Here is an 18304-nt window from a genome sequence, read left to right on the forward strand (position 1 = left end):
GATTCTACAACACTATCACTTTGAAGTGGAGCAAGGGAGTGCTCCCTGGCATTCTAGTCAATGTTTATCCTTCCACCAACACCATGAAGAGAATATGATCTCACCATTATTACAATTCTGCTTGTGAGAACCTATTGTGTAAGTTGGCTACTGTTTCCTATGTTATATGACAGTGACTACAATTCAAAGTTACTTCACAGTCTGTGAAGTGTTTTGGGATGTCCTGGGTTATGGAAGGCTTTACATAATACAAGCTCTTTACTACACAACAAATATAGTACTGTTATGGTCCCAGCTGATTGTAAAGCTACAAGTTAGATTCCAGAGTGAAATCTGACTTGATAGACAATATGGTTTATTTTTCTTTTTGTTTATTATAGTGGTCAATCACTGAACATATTGATAAGAGGCTGTCAGAACTTCACAGAACTCAAAGCTAAAAAGTCAACTCAAAGTAAAACTCAAAGCTCATCATTCCTCCACATTAGAATCCAAATTGTCAAAAAAGTATACCTGTTATGAATCTTAATCACAGTAACATAATATTTACATGTTGTGGTTCTGTTCGCTGAGCTAGAAATTTGTGTTGCAGACGTTTCGTCCCCTGTCTAGGTGACATCCTCAGTGCTTGGGAGCCTCCTGTGAAGCGCTTCTGTGACTTTTCCTCCGGCATTTATAGTGTTTTGTATCTGCCGCTTCCGGTTGTCAGTTCCAGCTGTCCGCTGCAGTGGCCAGTATATTGGGTCCAGGTCAATGTGCTTATTGATTGAATCTGTGGATGAGTGCCATGCCTCTAGGAATTCCCTGGCTGTTCTCTGTTTGGCTTGTCCTATAATAGTAATGTTGTCCCAGTCGAACTCATGTTGCTTGTCATCTGCGTGTGTGGCTACTAAGGATAGCTGGTCATGTCGTTTCGTGGCTAGTTGGTCACAATATACCGGCCACTGCAGCGGACAGCTGGAACTGACAACCGGAAGCGGCAGGTACAAATCACTATAAATGCAGGAGGAAACACCACAGAAGTGCTTCACAGGAGGCTCCCAAGCACTGAGGATGTCACCTAGACAGGGGACGAAACGTCTGCAACACAAATTCCCAGCTCGCCGAACAGAACCACAACAACGAGCACCCGAGCTACAAATCTTCTCCCAAACTTTGAATAATATGTTACTGCTATAACAAGCCTATCATTATGAAATTTCTTACAAATATGACCTCAGTGCTACTGGATGTCACACACATAACTTTATAAGCCTGAGACTTAATACTTCAGACCATTTGGGTTCTAGTTCAACTCAGGTCTTACAAGAGGTCAAAAAATTAATCTTTCTAAAAGCTGTCAATGTGTTCAAGGATTGATGGTATCAGTCCACTTCCCAATACAGTTACATCCACAAGACCATTTATAAAGTTTACAGCAGATATCCCATAAACATTCTCATAGTAAGTCTCAGCATTTGTTTCAAAAGAAGTCAATAGTCCATGATAAAACAGATAATGTAATATTCTTCAGCAGAGTTGGAACCAAATATAACTTGGATTGTCCCCTTAAGGTCACAGGGTGCATGGTTATAAGTAGGCACATTTTAAGGTTAGTTAGAGACAAATGGTTGATTAAGAAATTCATCAAAATATGACAGATTTTTCATGAGGTGACAAAGTGTGACATTTCAAAACATTGATATTTGTATAGCTTTCTGCAATAGAGTGTGAGCTCTTTAAACCAGAACTGCTTGATTAAACAGGATTAATTCATAGGATCATAGGTGCCAGAGGACTGAAGGGTGGCTAATGTTGTGCCTTTATTTAAGAGAGGCTGTAAGGAGACATCTGGGAACTATAAACCGGTGAGTCTGAGTGAATTGTTGGACAGGATTCTAAGAGATAAGATTACAAGCATATAGAGAGGCAAAGATTGAATAGGGATAGTCAACATGGCTTTGTGTATGAGAAATTGTGTCTCACAAACTTGATTGAGATTTTTTAGGTTGTGACCAAAAAGATTGATGAGAGCACAGGGATAGGCATTGTCTGTATGGACTTTAATAAAGCCTTTGACAACGTTCTGCACACTAGACTAATTAGTAAAGTTAGATCACATGGGATCTGGGTAAGCTTGCCAATTGGATACAAAATTGGCTTGAAAGTAGGAGACAGAGGATGGTGGTAGAGGGTTGTTTTTTGGACTGGAGGCCTTTGACAAGCTGTGTTTAGCAGGGATTGGTGCTGGGTCCACTTGCATTTGTCATTTATATCAATGATTTGGATGAGAATTTAGGAGGCATGGTTAGTAAGTTAATGGGTGACACCAAAATTGGTGGTATAATTAACAGTGAATAAGGTTAACTAAGATTACAAAGGTATCTTGATCAATTGGGTCAATGGGCTGAGGAGTGGCAGTTGGAGTTTAATTTGGATAAATGCAAGGAATTGCATTTTATAAAACAAAGAAGAGCAGGACTTATACAGCTAATAGTAGGGCCTTGGGGAGTGTTGTTGAACAGCGAGACTGAGGAGTTCAGATACCTAGTTCTCTGACAGTTGCATCACAGGTAGACATGATGGGTAAAAAGGCATTTAGCATGCTTGCCCTCATTGCTCAGACTATTGAGTACAGAAGTTGAGATGTTGTGTTGAGGTTGTACAGTAGTTTGGAGTACTGTGTGCGGTTCTGGTCACCCCATTCTAAGAAAGATATTATTAAATTGGAGATGGTTCAGAAAAGATTTACCAGAATGATGTCAGGAATGGAGGGTTTGAGTTATAAGGAGAGGCTGGATAGGCTGGGACCTTTTTCACGACATCATAGGAAGTTGAGAAGTGACCTTACAGAGTTTTATAAAATCATGAGGGGCATTGAGAGGTGAATAACAATTTCAAACCGGGGGGCATATTTTTAAGATGAGAGGAGAAAAATTTAAAGGGCAACTAAGGGGCAACATTTTCACACAGAGGGTAATTCATATGTGGAATGAACTGCCAGAGAAAGTGGTAGATGCAAGTACAGATACAACATTTAAAAGATATTTGGAAACATGCATATTTAGAAAAAGTTTAGAGGGATATGAGCCAACCGCAGGCAAGTGGGCTGTGTTTAGTGTGGGAAACTTGGTTGGCATGGATCAGATTGGACCAAAGGGTCTGTTTCCATGCTGTTTGACTCAGTAACGCATGCTCAGCTCAGGTACCTTATCCAAACCATGCAGAACTGGAAGTGGAGGTTCCAAAGTCTCTAATTTAGAAGGATAAGGAGAGCACAGAATCACAAGTGGTAAACCCTTTGCGTCCTTTGATAAGTTATCCCTGGGTCATTCATCTTGGTGTAAATCATGTGCTAATCTCTCAGCTGTAACAGTGTCACATGAAGCAATTAAACAAAAAGAGGGAAGCAGCACAATTGTTCTTTGAAAGCCTCACGATAAAAAAGAAGCTTGCAATTCCAACCAGCCTGTCAATTTCAGTCCAATGTTAACATCATTACAATCGCTTAAGTAACTATTTCTTTCTACTAATGTTGACATATAATTGCCAGGAGAAAGTGAGGACTGCAGATGCTGGAGATCAGATTCAAAACATGTGGTGCTGGAAAAGCACAGCCAGTCAGGCAGCCAATAGAGTTGCCAGTTAACTGCTCTGGAAAGAAAACAAAGATTGAAAATTCAAGAAATTAGAATACTGTAGTGTACTGTTCTTTCATTTCTTATACTTCAAAAGATGCTGTTAAAAACTGAAAAAAAGAATAATTTGTTTGAAGGAAATGATGTTGCTTTAAACAGTGAAAACTTCTTTCTTCTCATTCTGAAAAGGAAGCTGAAAATGCTCTCTTTTGGTAATACTAACACTTCATAATACTCAGTGGTGATCCGCTGAAGTAACATCTTTAGAAATAATTGTGTACTTACCATTAGATGCAGTAGTTGGAAGTTCTACAGGAAGCATGAAAATGCTATCTAAAAAACTAGCCTCAGCAGGTTTGTGTAAAAGAACAAAATGATGTGACTGGGTGATTTATAACAAAGAAAGGTATATAGTAAGTGGAATTTTCTACCTAGCTGCAAACCATAATTCATACTGATCTCTTATCAAGATAAAGTACCTTTTCCGTGAATGATCTGTGTGGTTAAATGATTTTGATGAATGCCTGTACATAACAGGTAACTGCTTTACAAACAACTGAGATCAACTAGGCTTACTGGGAGATGAATGGTAAATCACTTTCCATGACTGCATTTAAGCTCTACAACCTCCTTGTCAATGTATAGACTGCTGACCTCAGGTGGAGCTGTTAGGAGAGGATCCTTGGTTATTTAAACTCAAAATACGACTGCTGCTTGTAGAGAGAAACAGGCTTTCAGCAACTAAATCTTCCAAATTTATTTTATTCATGTACGGATGAGGGCAACACTGGCTAGGCAGAATTTATTGCCCCATTCCTAATTGCCCACAGGGTGGTTAAGAGTCAACCACGTTGCTGTGGGTCTGGAGTCACATGTAGGCCAGACGAGGTTAGGATGGCAGCTTCCTTCCCTGAAGGATATCAGTCATCCAGATGGGTTTTTCCAACAATCAGCAATGAATTCATTGTTATCATTAGATGCTCAATTCCAGATTTTTATTGGATTCAAATTCCATTCTCTGCCATGACAGGATTCAAACCCAGGTCCCTGGAGCATTGTCTGGGTCTCTGGATTAACACTCCAGCAATAATACCATTATGACATCACCACCCATTCACACATTAACAGCATTTTATATGTTTGTGATGGTCATTATGATGGTCATAAGCATGGAAACTTTAAATTTTGCCAAAGTTATTAACACCAGTTTTATCTCCACCAAGCCTCTATATCAGGAAGGGGCCAAATGTAAAAGTGACTTGAAAGGTCTTGAAGGTCATTCCATCAGATTCCCAGAGTAATTTTAGCGTAAATGCATTAAGTTGGCTGACAATTCGGCTGGAAACCAATTAAGAGAAATCCCAGGCTAGTATTGAAATTTCTATGTTAGTTTTGTGGGAGTGGAGTGAGTAATATATAACCCTTCCTATTGAAGCTACTAAGTTGCCAGTAATGTTAGCATCAAACAGCTACTGAGAATACATGTAATATGGTCCTTTTCACTCTGATTGAAATGTGAAAGATAATAAAATAATAATTTAATGGGATAAAGGAGTGAATTAAAAATGAACATCCTAATTAAGGGGTCGAAAAGGTACTGAAGACCTTTAATGTACCATTTTCTGAGGTATGGCCCATTATTCACTTCTATTTATCGTAGATATCTTTTTTTTATTTAAATGACTTTGGAGATAAAACTTTGGTTGGAGATGGGAGAGAAGTCAGACAAACAGACAGGTCAAGGATTGTTTGAGGAGGATGTGCTGATACTAGTTTTGAATGGGCCTGATGAAAATAAATGATTTACAATTCCTGAGGGCATGGCAGCTGGAGATGAAGTTGGAAGGTTAAGTTTTAATTAGAATGAGCTGAAGCAATAGGATTGGATATAAACAACAAATGAGCTCAAGGTGGAAAATGAAGGTTTGGTGGAGTAATTGGAGCTATTGGAGTTTTGGACTAGGGTGGATATTTGGGTACTGGCAAGGGGAAGAGAGGAAACAGCAAAGAAAGATAAAAGGATGGGTTCCATCTAAATGAAAAAGAAATCAATATGTTTCTTGCACCTACTGTACACAAGAATGAATGGATAACATTTCTATTGAATAATCACTTCCATAAACACAACTGAGATATTATCGAGAAAGCCCTGCAGCCTGTATACTCTGGAGAAGAGTACCTCTGCATCATTTGTCTTCTCCTTTGGTTTGGCATTGTCCTGTTTACTGCTATCATTTCATCATCTTCTTGCACTATTGCTACCTCAATTATATGGACACATGAGCATTGTGAACTCTTGGTAAAAGCTTCACTGTAAAGAAGAAAATGACTTTTCTGTTTGACATAGCTGAAAGATAGCTTGCAAATTCCTTTCTTAACTACATTGCTGAGAAAAAGGTTTTTCAAGTTGCTTCAGTGAGAGTTGTTCGTCTCAAAATTTGTGGACTTTGAAAGCCAGTGAACATAACCACTTCCTAGTCTGTCAGAATATGAAGATAGCTTTTCTTTTATTCCTACAAGTATTGCTTCAGTAATGTGTAATACTCCACGTAAATGGCAGAATTTCTAAGATAACAGCATTGCTTTTATTCTCCTGTAACACAATACTTTGAATTTGGGGGAGAAGGGTTTTGTGGGGTGTGACGCATAGTTTTCCATCAGCTAACTGAATCAGAATTAGTAGTTATTCTGGTTTGTCTGATTTATGCTAATCTTAAATTTCTTTTGATCATAACGAGGCTGACATTACAATTAAATTTATATCAGCTTCTGTACTGACTGTAGTTTTTGTCCACATATCCTGTGCAGCCCATGTTGCGACATTGCAATATAAAAACGAGCTATGGGGTTAATAGTTAATATGCTGTTATTTCTCTTCACTATGATGTTTCACTCTCATCATGTCTTTCCTTTGTTCCTCTTATTTTTGCAAAAGGGGATATTTCCTTTAAGAAGGTAATTTTAGTTCCTTAGCCCTTTGGTATTGGGGTGGGGGTAGGGTGCACACAACAAGACCAGGGAGGGGGACAGGAAAGGCATGAGTCTGAAATATTTCACACACATGTAGACAAATCTATCAAAATCAGTTACACACAAGTTTCCTAACAGAAAAGGTGTTAGAATAGTCTTACAGTGTAACTATGCCAGATAGTACCAGGAAATGCCAGGCACATCACAAAAATGCTTAGGACATGGGGACCCAATTTTGTTATTTTTAGTATCAACCTGTACTAAGCAGTTAAACTCTTCTTTACGATAATAGACAGCTGCACTCAAGTTTTTATGTGTTAAGTCTATGTACAGTAATGTAGTTGGCAGTCATTTCTCCCATATAGTTCTTTTTAAGACTCAGACTGTGACTAACAGGTTAAAGTCTTATCAAATCTTGCGTCCAATAAACAAATTAAAATGAATGATTCCTGTTGACCATGTTCTCCAAAAGTCTGTACTTTAGACTTTTCTTTTATATTGAAGTGTTACAATAGACTCAGTGTTTTGATTTTAAAGATTCAGAAACATAACTGTGGAAAACTCAGATGGTAATCTGGGTCATGCATGCCTTCTATCATTGTCATGAATGTCTGATATTAAGTGAACAATTGTTTAGTTAAAAGAACTAGGAGTGCATTCCGTTTCTCTGTTACGGTAGTATCTTTACTCAGCTGTCACTGCTGCATATGTCTCAGAATGCAATAAATGTGTCGCAGGGGACCAGCTGAAGAGAGATAACAGTATTCATCCAGTATCTAACTGTGGTCATTTTTCTTCAACAGAATATCACAATTACAGTCAACGTGTTCAGTGTGTGAAGGAATTGGTGAAAAAGCTTCCTAAACCTAACCATGATACCTTGGGAGTTCTCGTTAAACACTTACAAAAGTAAGCAATTAAATATTTCTTTCATGTCTATGTATCCTAACATGCAAGATGCTTTCAACAAACTTAAATTACATTACATTAATTGTAAAATTCACGTATTTTGAGTCTCTTTGAACAACAGAAGAAGATTTCATTGTCTCATTATATATCACCAATATTCTAGTCACACTTTTTTTCACCGGAGCAAAGGAGGTTGAGAGGTGACCTCATAGAGGTTTATAAAATCATAAGGGGTATAGATAGGGATAATGGTAGGTATCTTTTCTCTTAGATGGGGGTTTTCAAGACGAGGGAGCATATTTCTAAGGTGAGGAGAGAAATTTTAAAAAGACATGAGGAAAAATTTTTTTAACACAGCATGTGTTTCACGTATGGAATGAACTTCCTGAGGAAGTGGTGGATGTGGGCACAGTTACAACACTTAAAAGATATTTAGTTAAGTAGATGAAAAGGAAAGGTTTGGAGCGATATGGGCCAGAGCAAGCAAGTGGGATAATTTTTGTTTGGGATTACGTTTGGCATGGACTGGGTGGACCAAAGTCTCAGTTTCTGTCCTGTATGACTCTATGACTAAGTAGTGAACATAGAAAATGTCCCTGTTATTGTTATGATTAGTTAATACTGAGTAACGAGGGGAAGTCTTCATTCCAATTATTGTAATCAATTACAAATTGGCATGGAAAGATACTTAGGTGATAGTCACTGAACGACAGTGATGACAACAAATAACAACTTGAGTTTACACAACCCAGTTAGTACAAAACAACTGTTCCAATATGTTGGTAAATAGGAAGAACAAATGAATACCAAGGCAAAAAAATAGTTTTTAGAAGGAATGGTCAAATGGATGCATTCAGGAGATGCTAGAAGAAGGATAACAAGGTGGACAGGCAGAGAGACTGAGGAAAGGAATTTCAGAGCATGAACACACTTGATGAATGCTTGAATACAGTTGATGATGCAAGTGATGAGGAAATGAACAATAAATCAACATAACAGATAGTTTAGGATTTCGTTTTAGGGTATGAGGGATTAAAGAGATAAGGAAGAGTGAGGTGATAGCTGCATTTAAATGCAAAGGTGAGGATTGTAAAGTAAGGCTTTAGAAAATTATGGAAATCATGGGGTTGATGGGTGAGTAAGTATGGAATAGGATGCAGACAGAGCTACATTGTATGATGGACAGAGGCCGAAGCCATCGAGAATGAGAGTAATCAAGTCTGGAGTAGATAAAATCACGAATGTAACTTTCAGAAATTCTGTCGCTGAAACTAATGCACAGCAGTTTATTAATTATCGAAGGCTAAGAAACTAACATTAAAATCCGAAAAGAAATATTCTTCAGTTGCTTTCAAAAAAGACAGACCTTGCCAGTCGATGGCAATTTTTCACATGCTCAGGATTTTCCAAAGTAATTCACAACCAATGAAGAACATGTGTAATGCAACCATTTTGTAATGAGGTCAATGCAGCAATCAAGTCAGATATAGCACATTCCCACAAATGGGAGAAATGATCAGATTGTTGTTTGCTGGTTTTGTTTGAGGGATAAATTATGGCCAGGACATTGCGACAATTTCCCAGCTCTTTGTAAAATATTGCCTCATGATCTGATAAAAATTAGTTTATTGTTTTACCCATCCAAAAATATTGGATTATTTTATTAAAAGTTGAGCCACACATAATCAACCACTAAAAAGAATGATAACACTATTACATATTGCTATTCTGATGCCTTATTAAAAATAATAACTTATAAAAATTCCATGAGTGGAATACAGACATATTTTCAAATTGGCAAATTTATATTGCCCCTCCCACTCTCAATGGATTGTTTTAGACAAGATCTGGATTCAGCTGTGCTGTTAGCATTATCTGTTCAACACATGGCATTGTCCAATGGAACAGTGCATACAGAAAAAGGAATGCATCATTACTGAAACAATAACATTTAAGGAACAAATTCCAAATACTGAAACTAATAAGGATACCATTAGCTTGAGCAGATGTCAAGCATTTTCTCAGGATAGGCATTAAGTTTCAGCTCTTTTTCTTTTTCTCAGGATTTTGCTCCATTGGCATATATTACACAAGACAGTTAAGATTTAGAATGGATTTAGTTAACCAAACAAATAATCAGGAAGTGACAAAACTACATTTTATATTAATACGATGTAGTCTTATTTGGAGAAATATTCAAGATCAACAACCTTTCAACAGAATATTTAATAGAATTTTTCAATTAATGCTAATTGTTTCATTAAATATCTAGGCTATAATAATCAGTAAATTTGTATCAATAGGTCTACTTATTTGATGAATTCTGTAAGTTGATGATTGCTAAATTTTCATCGTTTGTATATTACTGCATGTTTTTGAGGTGTGCAGGGATTTACTTTTTAATCTGACTGGAGTGGCATGAAAATTAAAATAAAACTAATGTGTGAACCAAAATAGAAACAGCAGATAACCAGAATTAGCTGTATCTGATTGTGTAGTGACTGGCAGCCTCATGTGATGGACCTGCACATGCAGGAAATCACTATGGTTGTACAGAAGTAGTGGCACATACGATAGCAATGTTGGCACATGTGTTGTGATGAGACACACAGGCCAAAAGTCCCTAGATTAGATCACTGGTCTGTATTGATTTTGATCATCATGATGGTAGCTGCAGGATTGCGCCAATTGGCTTAAGTGTTTCTGGGCTAAGAAACAGAACCAGCAGTGAGCAGGAAATATTTGTAGATGACAAATGAAAATAGTAAAGGACAAATTAGTCAAACCACTTGATAGTGCCTGTTCTCTCAACTCACATGTGGAGAATAACCATTTGGGTGAAGTATGTAAGATCCATTGTTGTTACTGTGGATATATCCCAAAATTGGATAGGAGTCAGGAATATAGGGTTTAATATCAGTTACTAATCTCCTTGTTCACACAAGCTTAACTTTAACATCATTGATGCTTTATTCTGGACACAGAGAAAAAAGAAAAATGGATGAAAAATCAGAAATACTAATGGATTGCAAAAGGCATTGCAAATGGCAGAGACAATTTTAATTTCTCCTTTTAATTCACCTTTGCATATTTAATGCTATCATATAAAGTCAACATTATCAGAGAAGAGTTGAAAAGTATGGCGCTGGAAAAGCACAACCGATCAGGCAACATCCAAGGAACAAGAGAATCGACATTTTGGTCATAAGCCTGATGAAGGACCTATGCCCGAAACGTTGATCCTCCTGCTCTTCAGATGCAGCCTGACTTGCTGTGCTTTTCCAGCACCACACTCTTCGACTCTGATCTGCAGCATCTGCAGCCCTCACCTACTCCATTAAAAGAGAGTTGAGATCAGGTGTCACTATCCAACAGTTGGCTGGATGGCTGGTTTGCAACTAAGTGATACCAGCTGCAATACAGTGATACCATCCAGCCATCCAGCACGTTCAATTCCTGCATCAGCTGAGATTATCATAAGGACTCTCCTTTTCAACCTCTCCCTTTGGAGAAAGTGGGAACTGCAGATGCTGGAGATCAGAGTCGAGGATTCCTGATGAAGGACTTATGTTCAAAACGTCTATTCTCCTCCTCCTCAGATGTTGCCTGACCTGCTGTGCTTTTCCAGCACCACACTCTCAACTACAATCTCTCCCTTTGCCTGAGTTGTGGTGACTTTGAATTAAATCACCACCAGTTGTGTCTCATTAATAAGCTATCTAAATACAGTCCTGGAGGACTGTGGCAACTTTTATTTGTGCTGGCATTCCATGAAAAGCTTACAAAGGCCATTTCCATTATAGATCTGAATTGACACATTTATAAAGAAAGAAATTGACTCAAAGAGTATGCATTTGGATACTTCCTAATGTAGTAATCAGTCTCCTATAGAGTTGGCAGATAGTCAGGATCAAGTACAACCTTTAGGGGAATCAGGGTTAGAGAGTAGGAATATTTTGGCCAGGCCATGCAGACATAATTAGTTTCCATCTTTGTGCTGCAGTCTTGTTTAGACTTTTATATTATATCAATTCATAAGTCAATGTTTATATTGGAAGATTCCTCTGTAGAAAAAAAAACATTTTTATTCTCCTCTTCTGCCACTGGTGGTGCTGTAGCATCCTCTGAGGACTCAAAGCGATGTTTATTACAATTTTATACTCATAATTTTCAACCTATACATAAACAGTTTAAAATTTTAAAACAAACTGCAAATAGTCATTAATGAAGTTTGGATATATTAGTAACTTGTGTTCACTGTGGTGACTAATAATCTTTAGATTGATATTTGAATTTTCAGTGGCTAACTGGAAGGATCTCATGACAATATTTCATATTTTAATAATTTCCAGTAATAAGCAAACTCAAAACAACATTATGTAAGTAGTGTTCAGTGGGCAAATTATATTCTAAGCCTCAGAAAAGATTCCCCCACTTAACTTTTAATGTAACAGATAATTTCCCTTTGGTGTTATACTTTATCCTTTATGTGGAACTTCATTCTCCAGGAACAAATGCCAGATTTCACAGTGAGAATATGGAGTTACACAAATTAGAAGCAGTGTAGGTCATTTGGCAGTTCAGGGTCAAGGTCACCATAAACTTATCAGAACATAGGGCTACTCTCTCATTAAAGAGAGAAAACTGTAGTGGTTTACTCTGAGGATCACCATTCGTAGAGAAGTGGGCAGGTTGAGAAGGAGGGTCCTTCATGATAACCTCAGCTGGTGTGAGAACTCATAGAATCATAGAATCCTGACAGTGTGGAAACAAGTCATTTGGCCCAACATGTCCACACTTGCCCTCCGATGAGTAACCCACCCAGATCCATTCCCCTACCTTATAACTCTGCATTTACCCCTGACTAATGCCCCTAACCTACATATCCCTGAACACTATGGGCAATTTAGCATGGCCAGTTCACCTAACCTGCACATCTTTGGATTGTGGGAGGAAACCGGAACACCTGGAAGAAGCCCACGCAGATACAGTGCGAATATGCAAGCTCCACACATACAGTCGCCCCAAGGCTGGAATCAAATCTGGGTCCCTGGTGCTGTGAGACAGCAGTGCTAACCACTGAAACACCATGCAGCCATAAATTGAACCCATGCTGTTGTTGGTGTGTCTCTGCATCACATGTCGGCCATCCAGCCAACTAAGCTAAGTGACTCGCTGGCACTTCAAGACTGCTCAGCAATCCAATAAGATCATGATTGATCTGTTTATGTTGAAGGTTTCACAGTCCCATCTGTCTTCTCTAACAATTGCACCAGTGCCATTTTTGATCACAAGTGTTGCTGCTCTGGTATTACCTAGTTTCCTGTTCATCTTGAGTGCCACATATGCGTCAGTTTTCAGAGCCCAGCCCTTGTCAATCAGGAGCCACATCTCAGTGTTGGCTTTCAGATCATATTTATTCACTTCAATGTGCACTATCTGTTCAGTTAATTTGGTGCAATGCTACATGCATTCAGGGACAAAGCCTTTATGCGCTATTATGTTTTTAGGGTTTTTCCCCCTCTGTCCCTTCCTGCCATTCTCTGATCCTTAGTTTCTACATTCGTGTTTTGCTCTCCTGCATCCCTTGATTTGTTACATTTACCCAAGTTCACCCCTCTACTTATTTAATTCAAAGCCCTCTACATCTCTTGTTACATGATTGCAAGAACACCAGTCCTACCACAGTTCAACTGCAGACAATCCTACAGGTACAGTTTTTTTAATAGAATCCCCACAATGTGGAAACAGGCCATTTGACCCAACAAGTCCACACCAATCCACCCAGACACATCACCCTTTCTTTTCCCTGTAACCCTGCATTTTCTATGGCTAACACTTCTAACCTAACCTACACATCCCTAGACACTATGGGTAATTTAGTATGGCAGATGTTGGACTATGGGAGGAAACCGAAACACCCAGCAGAAACCCATACATACACAGGAAGAACGTGCAAACTCCACACAGACAGTCGCCCAAGGCTGGGATCGAACCCAGGTCCCTAGCACTGTGACATAGCAGTGCTAACCACTGTGCCACCCCTTCTTTCCCCACTATTGGTGTTATATCTTGAACTGTAACCCACATCCCCCCCATATCAGTTTTTAAGGCATGCATTAACTTCTCCAATCTTAACCATCCAATGCCAGTTCGTACATGACTTAGCTTGTAATCCAAAGATTATCATCTCAAAGATTTAGCACATAACCACTTTTACACCCTCAGCAGAAGCTCTTTTATAGTTTTACCTCAGTCCCTTCTCAAATTCTTCTCCAGTTTAGTACAGACATCCCAAACTTTTTGTTGCAGAGAAGAATGTTGATTCCCTTCACTACAGTATTCCCTAATAGCATTGTAGTCATTCTTACTCAGCTGACTTTAATGGCTTCATGTACCTTTGTACCTGTCATTTAGCTAAACCACCTTGCAGCCCTCACTGTCATCTAAACAACTGGAGAAAAACTCAAACATGTTGGACAACTGCAAAGTTAAGACCCCTGATTTCCTGCCCTCTGATTACCCTTTCCTGCTTTACTTGCTTCACATCCTCCTGTCCCTGACTATTGACCATCCCAGAAGACCCTATCTCAAAGTGTGTGGCCATGTCCGAGAATAAAGTGTGTAGATAACTTTAAATCTCCCTGCTAAGCCTCAGCGGAACTGACAGATATGCAGGTTTTTCCTGTCAAAGTCAATTCTATTTCACAGTAATATGGATAACATGGATTTGATATCCACGTGGAAATGTTGATTTGGTCTTCTTGAGAACTCCAATTCCATTCTATTTTGGGGTTAAATTACAGTTTTAAAAACATTTACACGACCTGATATTCCTGACTATACCCTGTGAGTTGAAGACTCACAGCACATCAAACATCAACACAATTGCCCTGGATATTGATTATTTCACAACTGCAGCACCGTAGCTCACTGGTTAGCACTGCTGCCTCACAGCATCAGGGACCCGGGTTCAATTCCAGCCTTGAGTGACTGTCTGTCTGTGTGGAGTTTGTACATTCTCCTTATGACTGTATGGGTTTCTTCCAGTTGCTCTGGTTTCCTCCCAAATCCAAAAAATTAAATGAATTGTCCATGTGTTCAACAATGTGTAGGTTAGGTGTATTAGTTAGGGGTAAATGTAGAGTAATAGGGTAGGGGAATGGGTCTAGTTGGGGTACTCTTTGGAGAAAGTAAGGACTGCAGATGCTGGAGATCAGAGCTGAAAAATGTGTTGCTGGAAAAGCACAGCAGGTCAGGCAGCATCCAAGGAGCAGGAGAATCGATGTTTCGGGCATAAGCCCTTCTTCAGGAATGAGGAAGGTGTGCCAAGCAGGCTAAGATAAAAGGTAGGGAGGAGGGACTGGGGGGAGGGGCGTTGGAAATGCGATAGGTGGAAGGAGGTTATGGTGAGGGTGATAGGCCGGAGGCCGGAGGGGGGTGGGGGCGGAGAGGTCGGGAAGAAGATCGGAGGTCAAGAAGGCGGTGCTGAGTCCGAGGGTTGGCACTAAGGTGGGGGGAGGGGAAATGAGGAAGCTGGAGAAATCTGCATTCATCCCTCTTAGTTGGAGGGTTCCTAGGCGGAAGATGAGGCACTCATCCTCAGGGGTCGTGTTGCCATGGTCTGATGATGGAGGAGGCTAAGGACCTGCATGTCCTTGGCAGAGTGGGAGGGGGAATTAAAGTGTTCAGCCACGGGGTGGTTGGGTTGGTTGGTGCGGGTGTCCCAGAGGTGTTCTCTGAAACGTTCCATAAGTAGGCGGCCCATCTCCCCAATATAGAGGAGGCCACATCGGGTGCAGTGGATGCAGTAAATGATGTGTGTGGAGGTGCAGGTGAATTTGTGACAGATATGGAAGGATCTCTTGGGGCTTTGGAGGGAATTGAAGGGGGAGGCATGGGCGCAGGCTTTGCATTTCTTGCGGTTGCAGGAGAAGGTGCCGGGAGTGGAAGTTGGGTTGGTGGGGGGTGTGGACCTGACGAGGGAGTCGCAGAGCGAGTGGTCTTTCCGGAATGCTAATAGGGGAGGGGAGGGAAATATATCCTTGGTGGTGGGGTCTGTTTGGAGATGGCGGAAATGACGAAGGATGATACAATGTATCTGGAGGTTGGTGGGGTGGTAGGTGAGGACCAGTGGGGTTCTGTCCTGGTGGCGATTGGAGGGGCGGGGTTCAAGGGCAGAGGAGCGGGAAGTGGAGTAGATGCGGTGGAGAGCATCGTCAACAACGTCTGAGGGGAAATTGTGGTCTTTGAAGAAGGAGGCCATCTGGGTTGTTCGGTACTGAAATTGGTCCTCCTGGGAGCAGATGTGGCGGAGGCGAGGGAATTGGGAATATGGGATGGCGTTTTTATAGGGGGCAGGGTGGGAGGAGGTGTAATCCACTTAGCTGTGGGAGTTGGTCGGTTTATAGTAAATGTCCGTGTTGAGTCGGTCACCGAGATAGAAATGGAGAGGTCTCGGAAGGGGAGGGAGGAGTCTGAGACAGTCTAGGTAAATTTGAGGTCGGGGTGGAAGGTAAAGTGGATGAACTGTTCAACCTCCTCGTGGGAGCACGAGGTAGCACCAATACAGTCATCGATGTAGCGGAGGAAAAGGTGGGGGTTGGTGGCAGTATAGCTGCAGAAGATGGACTGTTCCACATATCCGATGAAGAGGCAGGCATAGCTGGGGCCCATGCGGGTTCCCATGGCTACTCCTTTGGTTTGGAGGAAGTGGGAGGATTGGAAAGAGAAGTTGTTCAGAGTGAGGACCAGTTCAGTCAGTCGAAGGAGGGTGTCAGTAAAAGAGTACTGGTTGGGTCGGCGGGAAAGGAAGAAGCGGAGGGCTTTGAGGCCTTCGTGATGGGGGATGGAGGTGTATAGGGACTGGATGTACATGGTGAAGATAAGGCGTTGGAGGCCGGGGAAGCGAAAATCATGGAGGAGATGGAGGGCGTGGATGGTGTCCCGGATGTAGGTGGAGAGTTCTTGACTAAAGGGGACAGGACTGTGTCGAGGTATGAGAGATGGGTTCGGTGGGGCAGGACCAGGCTGAGACAATGGGTTGGCCGGGACAGTCAGGTTTGTGGATTTTGTGCAGGAGGTAGAAACAGACGGTGTGGGGTTGTGGAACTATGAGGTTGGAGGCGGTGGATGGGAGATCCCCTGAGGTGATGAGGTAATGGATGCTCTGGGAGATGATGGTTTGGTGGTGGGAGGTGGAGTCATGGTCAAGGGGGCAGTAGAAGGAGGTGTCCGCGAGCTGGCGTTTAGCCTCAGCAATGTAAAAATCGGTGCGCCAAACTTTTTGGAGAGTCAGTATACACTTGTGGGGCTAAATAGCCTATTTCCACATTGAGGCGCCAAGCTTGTTGGGCAACATTCAAAATGAGTCACCTTGATTCCTCCATTTACCCTCAAGTAAAGATGCAGCCCAATACAATACAATCATGTATTTATATTTGTAAGAAAATGCAAAGTAAATTGAATTCTATTATCAAAGGACTATGTTGAATGTTACCTAAGCAATGTATTCAAATATGAAGGTCATTTTCTAACCTAGCATTACAATAAAGCATAATACAGACATACTACTGATACATTCGATAGTATTTCTTGATAATCTGGGAAAGCCATCGAACTGACATTATCAAAGCCATATACCGAGCAATTTCTGGACTTCGTTTCATTTCCTTCTCTGATAATGTAGTGTGTCATAGTTATCCTACCCAGCATGTAGGTGGGGAGAATACAGGTTCAATGGTCTTAGAGGATAGAGGTTTCCAGATAACATCATACTCATTTCGATATCCATTTCTTTCGATAATCCAGTCAGTTCAGTGATGATTCAAATCAGTTCTTCGATCTATTATGCAAAACAGACAACAAAACGTCTGACCTTGCCTAAACATTTACATGAGCAAAATAGCAACTCATTATTTACTGTAGCTAGTGCAAATATTTTTTTTTGTAGACTTGCTCAGTCTTGCTTTCACGTGTGATCTTTTAATATCATGAGAAGTGCATAGCCAAAGCAAAAGACCTGAGGATCAACCCATTTTTTTATTTGCTAGCGAGACTTCCTCATTAAAACCCTCAATCCTGAGCATTGGAAATTTGTAATGTCATTCAAGTCCACAAACAGACACGAGAGCAGCAGATAGATTTGTAGGAGACACTCTGGAAACTGGATCAAAATCGGAGAAGTCCACCTACGCTGCCTGTGTCATGCTGGCTTTGCCAGGCATGCCCCATTCACTAGCAAGATTCCCATCTCCCCATTTAAAACTTTGTTACCTCAACTTTGACAATCTCATTTTTCCAATCATGCCATATTTTCCCAAATGACTCAGCATTGGCTAGGTTGTTCAGAAGCCAGGAAGATTCCACCTTGGTAAAACTAAGCATGAATTGCACTGACATTTGTGAATATGGTCACGTCATTGAAAGCCTGGACTTAACAGAAAATACTTTGAGATGCACAGACATATGCCACAAGACAGCTGATAAGCACTGTACCTTCTCTATCTTATCCACCAACTTTATCAGGCAGACACAGAAACAACACAAGAGTCTTAGAGATCTGTTTGGCTTTCAAACTAATGCATTTACATTATGCTGTGTACCTTTAAAATAAAAATAGACCATCTGAGACTGCACATTCTTCATAACCACTCTTTGACTTTATAAGGACAGATGTATGTCTGCCCCAAATGATCTGGGATACTTTATTGGGAGTGTCTCCAGTATTGTGGGCGTCACACCCACAACTACTGATGTGGTTCAATTTTACCCTGGAGAGGCATGAAATTAAGCAACTCTGACTGGAT

At 40.5% G+C, this 18304-nt stretch overlaps 1 protein-coding gene across 1 annotated transcript in view; it reads left to right on the forward strand.

Annotated features, from left to right (window-relative positions):
* The window catches only part of arhgap15 (Rho GTPase activating protein 15), a 741895-nt gene that overhangs the window by 680852 nt on the left and 42739 nt on the right, over positions 1–18304 (forward strand). Inside the window, exon 14 of the mRNA XM_043694095.2 lies at positions 7391–7496. Within this exon, the coding sequence (XP_043550030.1) occupies positions 7391–7496 (106 nt within the window). The remainder of the gene's footprint in view (positions 1–7390; positions 7497–18304) is intronic.

This window comes from Chiloscyllium plagiosum, unplaced genomic scaffold, assembly GCF_037043375.1.
Source record: "Chiloscyllium plagiosum isolate Xiang-an unplaced genomic scaffold, Cpla_swu_hap1 HiC_scaffold_7, whole genome shotgun sequence".
NCBI lineage: Eukaryota > Metazoa > Chordata > Chondrichthyes > Orectolobiformes > Hemiscylliidae > Chiloscyllium > Chiloscyllium plagiosum.